Consider the following 14,134-nt stretch of genomic DNA (forward strand, 5'->3'; position numbering starts at 1 on the left):
CATTGTCAGTTGATAGAATACTTAAAAAAAATAAATGTTTTTATTAATTAAGACATAAAGACAAAAAACCTCCATCTGGATGTATTTATATAAATATATTTTAGAGTGTTTTAATACTATTCATTCATTAATAAGATTTGTAAGGATTACCTCCCTTTTTTTTCAACATTAGTGTACAATATATAGAATAAGGAAAATGAAAACTGTCATAAAATCATTAAATCTTGCAGGTGCACATCTTCAGATGGTGTTCAACATATGTACAAATTTTCAAACTGTTCCATGCAGTAATAAAAAATTCTATAGGGGGGACAAAGTTGCGTCTACAGACAGACAGACAGACGGACAGGGTGAAACCAATATACCCCCCTAAACTTCGTTTGCGGGGGTATAATTAATTGCTTGGAGGACACGCTATTGGAGGAAGTCAACGCTATTTGAAGTTTTATTATAAATATACATACGAAGATTATTCCATATAGGTAGTATTTCTGAACATGTCATAAATGCATGCTGAATTGTTTCCACATTTTCCATACAAAAAGAACAGATATCATATGAAATAACATTATTCTTTTTCAAATAATAATTTGTTGGAAGAATTCTGTATTGTAGCCACTGTATTGAAGTATCAGTAGTTGTCTTAAAACAAACTTTAAAAAAACTTAAATAAAATTTCACTTTGTCAATCTTTGAATTCCATACAAATTCATAGAAAAAAATACTTTAAAAAGATACATGTAAATGATCTTTATCAGGGTTTGGGAGAGAAATAAAAAGATGGTTAAGCATTGGATAAAGTAATGTTTTAGCAACAGTGACTCGACCAATGGGAGTGAGTATTCTCCTGTTCCACAGTTGTATCATGGGTTTAATTTTGGGTATTTGGATATCATAAATTAGGTTAACTATTTTTTCCAAATCGACAGAAAATTCTATTCCCAGTACACTAAATGCTGTACATCCCCACAATAGTTTCCATCTTGTATGGTGTCAGATATACTTGCTTCGAATCCAAACAATTTTTGTTTTTTGAGCTGTTGAACTTTAGTCCTGAGAAGTAGAAACAAGAGGCCCATGGGGCCACATCGCTCACCTGAGCAACAATGGGCGTTCAAAAGATATTGTGCCATATGGTCCCTCGGTAGAATAACAAAAAATAAATATTGTCAAGTATTCGAATTTTACACTTATTTTTGCATACACGTAATCTTTGACATTGTACCTTCATGAGATACTATTTTTTACCACAATAAGAAAATCCTACACAAGATATAAAACTAAACATTTGGTAGGTGTAGTCTGTTAAGTTGTTAACTTCCAATTCCCTGTATATATTCGTTCTGCCCCCCCCCCCCCTTTGTAAAGCGATCAAAATATATGAGAGCATATAGGTACAATTTTTTCATCAACTACTTACTAGTTATTGTATTTTAAAAAAATAAATATAATAGTAATTGTATTTTATTTAAAAAATACTACATGTATAGATGTGAAGAAGGAAATTGTACCTCAATGTGCTCAATTCCTCAAATTTAAAACATTCAAAAATTTAATTTGTCTTCTCCATTATAATTAAATGACTGTTATTTACCTCGCGTACAAACCAGGATAATTTTTCGCTTTGATATTTTCTTAGGAATAGCGATAATTACTTTATCCCCGCAACAGAAATGTGTCAGAACTATGGAAACTGTTTTAAAGATGTCGTTTTTATTTACTCGTGTTTGAAAAGTATTTAACATACTCTAATTCATATAGAATTTCTAATAATCAACCAAAATTTCAGCGTCAATCGTAGAATTATAAGCAAGATACAGAGCTCACAGTTCGCCTAAGTTTGAGTCATATTTTGTTCACATGAGTTTTTACATTCAGCTTAAGATTTTTAACTTGGTATTTCCTATTCAGCATTTAAAATGGAAAAAAAAGAATGGTCTAAGATTTTCAATTCTTTTATTCACTCAAGACCAGTTCACTGGTATTTGAGGTTCAAAATCAGTTTATACAAATGTACATAAACACAGTCCAGGATCACATGTACAGTAGGAGTAATAATGACGAAAAAATGTTAAGTTTACAATACAATTAGTTGTTAAAGTTGGTTTCTGGAAGAACAGACTATGAAAATTTTCTTAATAAATATTGACAAACTTTTTACTTTTTTAATCTTTAGTTTTTAAGATCTGTGTACAAACATAGAATTGTGAGCAAATCTCTGTATCTTGCTTATAATTCGAAGCTTAACACTCAAATATGGTTAGTAAATAGAAATTGTAAACAATTAAACACAAGAAACATGCACTATAACAAATAAAGAACACAATTTATTTTTTCGAAATGAATCATATATATACATGTATATACCTACATATTTCCGTCAGCGATATCAAACTCTATTTAAACTGAATAAACTCAAGAAAATGCCGAGCATCTCAACAAAACCTATTGCATTAATCTACTATTACGCAAAATATACTGCCGAATTACCGATAGAATGAATTGTATTTCAGTACTTTTTTTATACATCAGATTTTGCTTAATTTGCGCAGGTAAACAGTTAACTGTTTGATTTACCGAAGTCTCTGATTTGATACGTAAAAATCACAAAATACAGACGATAGTTCCCAGGTTACAAAGCATAATGAAAACGAAACGAAAATCAGAACAAGCTAACACCAACGTCATGTGTGAAAACTGTCAACGCATTGAAATATTTTGCCTCAATTTACTTCACAAAATCGGCACCAATATATTTTGCTCGTTTCAAAAATTTCCCTTCATACGCAAACTGTTGCATAGCAAGCAAATTCATCATAGTCAGATCGACCCTTTTTCGTATAATGTCATGGCTGCTTTAAACAAAGAACCTCGTTTTAGAAGTATGGAATACGAGTCTTGGTAAAATGGGTATGCAAACCCGGGCCGTGGCAAAATAAAAGCCGGGGCAGATCGACAATCGTCAATTCCAAATACGCATTATTTTGCACAATATTTACAGCGAATACAAATATACTGGTCCATCAATTATCCTGACATTTTAATGAGATTCGCAGATTAATAACTGCCAATCTTTTGTTTTGCCCAGACCAAGTCTTGCCTACCCATTTTACCGGATGCCGAACGCTAAGCTGAAACACGCCTTTCCTTTATTATTATTTACGTTAAAACTCAGATTTGAAACAGAATTAGCACTTAATTTTTGCAATTTATATTTTCCTTCCCATAAGGATAATTTATGCTAAACTACGTTGAATTTGCCTCGGTAGTTCTTGAGAAGAAGATTTTTAAAAATGCACCCCCCTTTTTCTACAGTTTCAAGGTTTTCTCCGCTTTGAATACAGATCGGACTTTTATTTCTGCAATTTATATTCGCCCTCCCATAAGGATGCTTTGTGCCAAATTTGGTTGAAATTGGATCAGCGGTTTTAGAGAAGAAGTTCAAAATGTACAAAGTTTACAGACGGACGGACGGACGGACAGACAGATGGACAGACGGACAAAATGTGATCAGAATAGCTCACTTGAGCTTTCAGCTCAGGTGAGCTAAAAAATCTAGTGTCAAGTGCAGCAAAAAGTGATTTTGGTGAACCATCAAGCACTAAAGTTGTGTCATCCGCATATTGGGATATCTTATGTTCCTTACCATTAACCAGAATATCTTTCATACTTGAATTTTGTTTTACTAGAATAGCTAATATTTCTGCACATAGAATAAATAAATATGGAGCAATAGGATCTACTTGTCTACATCCTCTATATATATCAAACTGTTCTGAAAGGAAACCACACTGCAAGATTGATGCTTTGATCTGTGTATTTAAATTTTTTATCCATGTAATCATATTTTCCCCAAAACCCAAATATTCTAAACCTTTATGAATAAATCTCCAAAATATGGAATCAAAAGCTTTCTCTAAATCTAAAAGCAAAACTAAACCAGGTATAATTTTTGTTTTAGTAAAAGACAATAGATCGTAAACAAATCTGGTATTTTCTCCTATGTAACGACCTTTTGTGAAACCAGACTGAGTATCTGATATCAAATAATTTTAAACAGATTTAATTCTATAACTGAGACATCCTGATATTAATTTGTATAGTACATTCAACAAGGTAATTAGATGCCAGTTTTTCAGAAATTGTCTGGGTTTGTCCCCTTTTGGTAGACATGTAATAATTCATAGCCTTTGTGATATAGGTCTTTTTTTTTTTTAGCTCACCTGAGCTGAAAGCTCAAAGTTCAAAATGTAAAAAAGTTTACAGACGGACAGACAGACGGACGACGGACAAAATGTGATCAGAATAGCTCACTTGAGCTTTCAGCGCAGGTGAGCTAAAAACTATACTTTCTGTCACATTTATATCTAGAACTCATTTTATCCACCAATTAATGATGATAAACTTTAAAATCAATAAACAACTTGATTTTATATTTGACTACAATACCTAGATGAAAGGGTCAAATAAAACCATGGTAAAAATTTAAATGACAATAACATTCGCAGGGGTTTATATACCCCAAAGGCAGTTGAGAAGCGATCAAAACTAATATGGCGACCAAATGCTTTCTTTCTCTCTCTCTCCAGGGTTTGACATTAAGTTTTTGAATTACTAGACCAGTCGGGCTACCTCAGCAATTTTTCACTAGCCCTGACCAATTTTGACAAAAATAAACTAAAAGCAATGACAAACATAAAATATTGAATACCCGTTTCTGTTTAGTTGTATTGGTTTATCTTTACCAATAATGAATCATTCAAACACTATTTAAGATTTAATTTTATTCAAACTGTACTAATAATTTAATGATACAAGTATTCAATGGTTGGGACCAACAAAACTTTAGGGAGACTTCCCTTACTTCTCCTTAACAGAGAAACATGGAGAAGTTTGAGAAATCGTGGAGACTTTCATAACTTGACAATGGCATAACAATAATGATGATATTCACAGATTTAAACTTTAATAATTTAAATTAGATTAGAAACAAGTCATTATGATTAAAAAATAAAACAAATTCTAAAAATTGAAAAAAAAATTATCAAGTTTATTTAATTTAAATTAATTGATGTATTCATACATTTTATAGATAAAATGTGTTGTAATTGTTTTAACTAAAATGACAAATAAAATCAGCCTCTGTTTTTAGTGTATTCTGGTGGCATTAGCCCAACCCAACCATTATGTTGGGGATTATATTTTTTTTTAAAAAGATATTATAACTGTAAACAAAGGGTTTATGATTATTTTAGCATAAATTTGGCAGTGTTATTAGGTAATTACAAGTTACCAACAAATTCACTGTTATACAGAATCAACACTAGCCTTAAAGTAATAAACATCGTCTTGTACAGCGTGTGGTTGCATCACCCGTATTTATAACACCTAAAGATAAAACAGACTAGATTAATTAATCACAAGAGGCATAAACTGAGTTTGTGAAGACGTCTTTAGAATTAAATAATTATCATTTTATTGCCCTTAGGGTTAATTTACATGATTATATGAACTCCCTGTACAGGGCGGCTTGGACTTTTCGTCCGGAGGAAATTCCGGCGAAGTTATCGATCAAAAAGTGAGCATTTCCCCCACTTCATCCTCTAGGTTAGTCCTTGGGTTGTACTTAAATTACGGTTTGCAGAATTTATGCCTGTTAGGAAAAAGTGCTTTTACTTCTATTGATATTAATATTACAGAAAAAGTATGTGCACACTTTTTTTTTCACACGACCAGTCGGGCTAGTACACAGACATTTAACCCGACTGGACCTATCGTTTACTAGACAATGTCGGTCGGACGTGCCTTAGTGTCAAACCCTGCTCTCTCAGTACATTTAAAATTCTTACATCACTGTATGACGTTTCAAGAAGAATCCCTAGTGAAATATCATTCTTGAGCAAAGGTTGGTCAATTCTCTTGGCCTTCTTTGCCACATCAGGATGGAAATGACACTGCAGTGTCTACAATGGAAAAGTAGAGAGTACATTTGTATATAAGGATTATAATATTCAAGCTTGGACTCAATATCAAGTTCTCTTGACTTGAACATTTTCAAATAAATATGAAAGGATTGGATAATTTATAAAATGTTATATTATCTTCACTAAACAAACATTTGTATTTACTATGTACATGTACAATATATATCTTAAAGCTGAATAACCACTCACTGCTATCCCTATAAAGCAGCAGGCTTTTTACTAATTCAAAGTATTTCACCTCTGTAAACAAATATTTTATTTTGCCGTAGCATACGGTTACAATTCAATTTCAAATCTTTTGCACTTTTTTTAAAGTAAATCCACCCTCCTGTGACGTCATACATTTTACATAAACCATGAATTCATTAAAATTATTGCAAGTAGATTTGTAATTTCTATGTTATGATAAGTGTACATCAAAAACTCAAATTATTGTCTACTTGGAGATATTTAATAAGTGTTCTTTATCATTCTATTCGACATAATTCAATAATGACAAAGGGAAATAACTCTTTTCTACTTTTCTCTAAGTGATATATCTAAATGCTATAATTTTTCTTATGTAAACAATTTTTTCTTTTTTTTTAATTAATTTTAGTTTTCTGGCAAAGTAAGCGATAAAATTTAAATAGACAAACAAGTATCCATCCACTTATATTTAATTTTTAAACCAAAAAAAGTGATTTTCTGATGATAATTTCAGCCTTTGGTTTTTATTATCTTACATCTTAAATAGTATGGATACATATATATTTTATTTATTTTTTGATGAAATTCAAGTCTAATAAGTTAAAAAACAGTTAAGTTTTTAACTTTGAACCCATAATTTTATAGATACGGAGTTACCTTAAGCCATCAGATAATTAATATCAAAAAGACAGGTCAGTGCATTATTTCACAAGAAACATGGAAACGAGGCTCAAGGGGCCACATTGCTTACCTAAGCAACAATAGCCATACCTCTGAGCACATCAAATTCATGGTATCAAATACAAATTATCTTGACAATTAAAAGAGTATATCTTGTTTAAAAAGATATTCAAATTTTTATGCACATATTCCTATGCTAAACACTAAACTCCTATTGAGGTTTGAGTTCTTTGAGAAGAGGATTTTAAAAGATTTTTTTCTATTTGTTTCAATGTAAAAATTCAACCCTTCCCAAAAATGTAGCCCTTTCCCCCGGATCATGATTTGAACAAACTCGAGTTTCCACTATCTAAGGATGACACACTTGTTAACCTCCAGTGGTAAGGTGATACTCTAGTTACAGACCCTGAAACGTACTACTACACCACACGCTCGCTAAATGGTTCACATGAAACGCTGGACGGTTTACACGAAACGCTGAACAGTTTACAAGAAACGATTCTCGCACGAAACGATTTGCTTGCTTTTCAGACGCTTTTATCCTAATCGATTTTTGTTTTCTTCGGGTCCTTTTGGATTTTTCCTCTAACTCTGTTAGTAAGAATTAATTATAAGAAAACACGAAATAATAGAACTACTGATATTAGAAACATATATGTACATAAGTATTGAACTGATTAATTAAATTAAATTGATACTTATATTCACAGCAAAAAAAAATCATTCACAGAATTAACAAAAAATACTACTTAATACATGTATATTTATTGCTTAAAAGAAATATCCATGATTCATATTAATGCCGTAAATAATAAAAAAAATCCAAGAAAAGGTAACAGTAACTAAATAATCAATACCAAAGATAAAATTCATATGATTACAAACTGAAATCGGTTTTTCAGTAGTCGGCGGGATTTGTTTTTTCTTCTCATATTAGTATTTTTATTTGTTTCAGAGAATACGATGTAAAAATACTAACAGTAAATAAACCTGTAATTATTTACAATGATAATTTTGAAAGTTATTTGAAATTAAATTAGTCAGATACGTTAGAAAAAAAATGTTATACAAACAATTGATTGATTTTTGTCTTTCGTCGTAGCATTCGCGTTAATAAATATGTTTCGTACTTACATGTAAAACCACAGGAAAACAATCAATCAAATAAACCAAAAAAAAAGTTTTCATTACTATTTCGGATTTTTTTCTAGAAGTAAATCAAAATTGTATTGGAAAGGACAAAAAATAAAAATGATTTAAATTTTTTACTCAATATTCGTGTACATAACCGGCGTACAGTATATCTATCATAATCTATTTGAATTATTATAACCATGCATATAGATTCCCATAATATACATTGTAGGTAAATCCCTGTGTGTTAATTACTTCTAAGACTTGTTGTTTTCTGTTAACAGTGTTTAAATAATTAAAATAATTCCTTGCAGAAATATTTTTAATTCGGGATTCCAAAGAATTTACTTTCCGCATTTCATAGACATGAACAGTACAACAGTATATTTTTTTCTATGTTTAGATTTCATTTTGTTCAAACAATTGTTAAGTTTTCTATCATTTAAATTGTGTGTTTCATCAAATACTGATTCCGACTACCTTGAAGTCATTAAATTTCTATTGGCTATTGACAAAAAAAGAAGACGCGTGACCATCCAATGAAAACAAATACACAGAGCTTGATTGACAGGTTCAGCCAGGTGCAGGTCTTACCCGAGGTTATGTATACGTGCTGGTTATACACAGCCAAATAGTCTCAGTAAGAGTTATCGACGTAAATAAAAACAAGGGTACTGCTAAGTGGGGCATCACTTCGCGACATGAGACATATGTGGGGATGCATTATTTAGGAATATATAGTTATGTAAATGTAAATGAGAAGACCACATTCTACTAACCCCTCCATTACTTCAAAAAGTACGTTTTCTTTACCTGTACTAGATCTAAATCTAAAAAATATCAAGTTGTTGATTTGAACTGCTTACTTTCACTTTGGTTTCAAAGAAGTGAAGCGGAAGAAGTTATTGTAAAATCGTAAATAAGATTTGTTTAAAATTGTGTTATTTTAACGATGTATCAAAAAGTACTCAATTAATTGACTTGAAAACTAACAGGCTTTGTCCTTTTACATGTACCATGCCAAATAGGTATACGAAGTTTGATAAATTTCCGTGCACGGGTTTTCTTTAACTTGCTTCCAAGGTGAACACACATACACACGCACAGCAGCGATGCTATATCCCCTTCGCAACAAGTTGTGCGAGGGGATAATAACAAACATTCAAACACACATTAAGCTATTAACTCACCGTAACGTTGTTCTGTCATGCTACTTTCGCTCTTGGTGATTGATAACTCTTACTCAGAAATTTCGATTGATAACTCGTATACAAAGTTGATTATGACATTGATTTAATGAAATAAAAATTTGTAATAGTATTAATGGTTTGGAAAGGCACATGCATTTTTTATTTGTTATTTTACAGAAGTGTGCAATCTATGATAAATATTTTTAGTTTTGAACAAATTTTGTCATAATGTATATATATGCCCCCCTCCATTACAATGGTATAATTTTATCTACGGTAAGTTTTTGCATAAAAATTTGACCAATTAATATGACATTGCATTTATTTTAGTCTTTTACAATGAGGCATATTTGTGCAAAGGTTGAGGAAATTCTATTGGAAGGTTTTTTTGTAATTTACTAGAAAATTGAAATGCAGTGCACACACACATATACATACACACACACACACATACGAACACACACACGCACGGTACCGATGCTATATCCCCTTCGCAACAAGTTGCCCGAGGGGATAAAAATACAAGTACATGCATATCAAGACATGATCGTTTAAGTAAAAGTTGATTTAGATTTGTTCATGTTTTGCGAACTGTATTTAATATTTTATGTATGCATGGCGAATTTAATATTGTACCAGTACTAAAACATTGTATAAAATGTTATACATGTACTCTGTAACTAGCCTTCTTTTAACACACGTACCTTTCTTTTGTTTGTTAAAAATTAATTCAGTTTTGTAAAAAGATAAGTATATCATTTCTTCTGGATTTTATTTTCATGAGAATACATAAGATCATAAACAGTTTGAAGTAATGTAAAACACAGGTGCCATTTTGAAACAATTAAATTCTCAGAGAGTTCCGAATGAAATCCGATTAACGTTTCACATGGTTCTCGCACGCTTTGCTCGAAACGATTTACACACTTTGCCTGAAACGCTGCACACTTTGCTTAATGCTAAACGGTTTACACGAAACGCTAAACGGTTTACACAAAATGTTTCTCCAACGAAAGTCGCACGCTTTTTTGGTGTAGTAGTAAGTTTAAGGGTCTGTAATTATCAAACACAAAACATTGTTGAGCAACAATGCCTACATCTTTGACTAAAAACACTTTAAACAAGGGCACTTGCTCTAGAAACCTTAACCTCCTCCAACATCTGAATCTCATGGCCCAGATTCAGATCTGAAATGATTTGAGTGCTTGCATGGCCAAACAAAGAGTTGTCCCTCCTGCTGAGCACCTCTCACGCTCAAGTGGGAGAAGGCGTCATCCTTTATTTACAATTGTGTTCATTTTAACTGTTTAAATTTAAGACTGCCCTTTACAGAAATTATTCCATGTGTAAGTGGTAGAGCTGTAAGTATGAGTACAGGGAAATGTTTATGAAATATAACACTGTTTTGATAAATCAGCCCAGTGGATTTTGTGTTGATTACACTTTGATATAGGGTTAGGCCTAGTTTGTATCATGTCATCAGTTGTACATAAACGCATTTGTCGTTCCGAATAATTATATACATGTACATATATGACGTGTTTTTTAAAGTTGTCCTAACAATATATATTATTATACTTTCATGTTAAATACTGAAATCTGATTGGTTTAGCCGCAGTTGATAATCCGTTCTATTACCCTCAGCGTTAGCAACACACTTAGCAATGGGTAACACTATATAAATAGTGCCTGTTTGGGAGGGTAACAGTTGAAATTGACAGCCCAAAAAAACCATTGTCAACCGACGCGAAGCGGAGGTTGACAATGGTTTTCGAGGGGTGTCAATTTCAACTGTTATCCTCCCAAACAGGCACTATTTATTTTATTATACTGGATGTCTTAATATTAGAGTTTTTTTTACAGTATTATAACTGCTTTAATATAGAAATGACGTGAATTCTACACCGAACCGTACGCGCATAATTTACGCGCATGTAACAATTCGTTGTGTTACCCGTTGCTAAGTGTGTTGCTTACGCTGAGGGTAATAGAACGGATTATCCACTGTGCATTAACCAATCAGATTTCAGTATTTAACATGAAAGTATAATAAAATGAATTGTTACACGAGAGTAAATTATGCGTGTACGGTTCGCGGTAGAATTCACGTCAATTCTATATAAAAGCAGTAAAATTTCTCTAAAATTAAGACATTCAGTATAATAAAACAAATAGTCACTGTGCCTGTTAGGGAGGATAACAGTTAAAATTGACACCCCTCGAAAACCATTGTCAACCTCCGCTTCGCGTCGGTTGACAATGGTTTTCAAGGGGTGTCAATTTCAACTGTTACCCTCCCAAACAGGCACTATTTATATAATGTTACACAAGTTAAACGGAGAACTTGACTGATATGAAAATAATATTTTGAAATTGAGCCTTGTTTTCAATTTTTTTTAAACTTAGAACAGAGGGTTCCACTTAATCTGATAACGGTTAATCGAATAATTCAGTTAATCTGATATAATCTCAAAACGCCGAACCATTTCTTATATATTCCTTTATATTTTATACTGGTACATGTAATCTGATTTCAAAATCATAAAAAAAAAATTTCATTTTCGGTTAATCTGATAGGATTGTGATTTCCCACCCTTACACCTGTATATTCCTTTATTTAGTTGGTTGACACCCCTTTTGTGTACAAAGTAACTCTTTACAGGGCATTTGTTACACTTCAACGCACACGGGTGGCTCCCTTCTTTGTAAGATGAAAGCTACCGATATTTATATGTTTAATGATAGGTGTAACTCTTCAATTCTCAGTCTGGGGGTTACATAGTAAAAAGGCATGAATCAATTTGTCTCTCTCCTTTTGAAAAGTTCCAATTGATTTTCTAAAGCTGATTGGTCAGAAGTAATAGTCATGTGAAGATGACCTACTATTTATACTTGTCAGGCCCTAACAAGTGTAAGGAAAAGGGGGATGATTTTAATCTGATTGGAAATCCTTTCTCAGCAAGAAGCTGCAACAGAAGATCTCCTTGTTGCATTGCAACCAGCTCTGCTCCAATTCTTATATGTATGGGAATAGAGAAGATTTTCTTAGATTTAATATGTTTTCACTATATGGCTATAGTGGCCCAACCCTTGAGCCTGAACCCCTGACCATGAATTGCTTCATGGACATCATAACCATGCAATTTTTGTGTTTCTCATATTTGTGGAAGTAGAAAAGAAGAAATTTTGAAAATTTAGCTTCTCTTGCATGTTTGGCCCTAGCAATGAGGCCCAATGGGGGGGGGGGGGGGGGGGGGGGTTAAAGACATGAATTTCACAATTAAGATTCCTCTTATTATAGAAATGTTTCAAACCAAAAATGGTAACAATTTACCATGTAGTTTTCAAGAAGAAGTTGAAAATGTAAAATTGAAAACAAGAGGCCAATAGGCCTTAACAGTCACCTGAGTAGCATATAACCCATACACAAACTTGTCGAAGAGTCTCATATATGCATTTAATTAGGTTTCATTCTGGAGTAGAAAAATTATAAATTTGTAATAACGACCACGTCTCTGCCTGAAATCTTTCAAAAAGAACTGTGAAACCTATAATTCTGGCGAAAAACATAAAGATCTGGTCTACAAATTCAAGAATTCAGTTTTCCTTTCAGGTGTGTGGGAGTAAAAAAGATAATATTTAAATGTTATATGCATTAACACCTATACATCCATTTTGGCCCTGCGCTAAATTCAAAACCCATACTCCAGGAGACATGAAATATAAAATTTTTGTAGAGGACTTCCTGGTAAACATTATCATGAAGTCAGTTTTTCATATAGATGTGTGAGAATTGAGAAGATTTTTAAACATTACATGCATTAACACTATACACATATTGCCATGTTTACTCAGGTGACCTAAAAATTAATTTAATCTGAAATTAAGACCATGCCCCTTTAAAACTTCACAAATGAATAATTGTTATCTGTTTATGTTATGAGATAAAGGATAGTTCTTGTAAAATGCATTCAGTAATATCCTAAGTATCAGTATTACAGGTTAATCAATTACCTTAAGTTCCCACAGAGAGCTTTCTATTGCTTTGCTTTTTACAGGGTCTGCTTCTTCTATTTTGTAAGCATCTTCTTGCAAGTCTAAAATAATTAAAGTTACACATCAAAATAAGAGACTCGGGAGTCACATCACTCACCTGAGCAACAATGGCCATAATTTTGATCAAATCAGCTTTACAAAGTCTACTTCAAAAATATAAGGGCACTATAAAAGAAAGTATCTTGTTTAAGGGATTTTAAAATTATTCTCAACATATTCTTCTGTTAAACATCAAACTTCTTTTGGGACCCAGAGTTGTTTTTGCAATTAAAAATCAAAATTATCAAGATGCTTTAAAACACAATAATGTTACAAATGGTAGCAGTGCAGTTTTTTGAATTTTTTTTTTCCACTACTTTTATTTTTGTTCCTCTCCAAAGTCCCCAATTTTAGATTTTTGGGTCATGGTTTAAACAATTTCATACAATCTAAAACTAACGTATAGTCTCCTGTATAGTACGCGCCCGCATATAATATGCACCCCAAACATTGGGTGTAAAATGCTAAAAAAACCCCACTATTCCTGTGTATAATATACACTAAAAAAAAGAAGAAATTTTCAGTTGAGATTTTTGATAAGTCATCAAATAAATGTGTTGATAATTTATTCAAAGCGCTTAAAAGTAATAATGTTTGCAGTTTTAAACCAAAACAACAACAAAAAACAGTAAAACGTGGTTCTGAAAATTAGGATTAGGTTACATCTGGTTTGGAGGACATTGTTGCAATTAAGTTCATATTATGGATGGTAATCGTATTAAAAAATCCAGTCATGTAAACTTGTCAATCCGAATATGCAATCATTTGGTATGTTAGCCTGAGTATGAAAGTGTGTAATTCTGATCGTGTAATCTCTAAAACTCGGACCTAAACACTCTTAAGTTGACTCCACAGACCTTC

The 14,134-nt window shown here is 32.2% G+C and overlaps 1 protein-coding gene across 1 annotated transcript in view; it reads right to left on the reverse strand.

Moving 5' to 3' along the window:
- The window catches only part of LOC105319092 (nucleolar complex protein 4 homolog A), a 100,776-nt gene that overhangs the window by 3,039 nt on the left and 83,603 nt on the right, over positions 1-14,134 (reverse strand). The window contains exons 11-12 of the mRNA XM_066079069.1: positions 13,193-13,275; positions 5,850-5,963 (exon numbers count right to left, since the gene is read on the reverse strand). Of these exons, the coding sequence (XP_065935141.1) occupies positions 5,850-5,963; positions 13,193-13,275 (197 nt within the window). The remainder of the gene's footprint in view (positions 1-5,849; positions 5,964-13,192; positions 13,276-14,134) is intronic.

Source organism: Magallana gigas, chromosome 3 (assembly GCF_963853765.1).
Source record: "Magallana gigas chromosome 3, xbMagGiga1.1, whole genome shotgun sequence".
Lineage (NCBI taxonomy): Eukaryota > Metazoa > Mollusca > Bivalvia > Ostreida > Ostreidae > Magallana > Magallana gigas.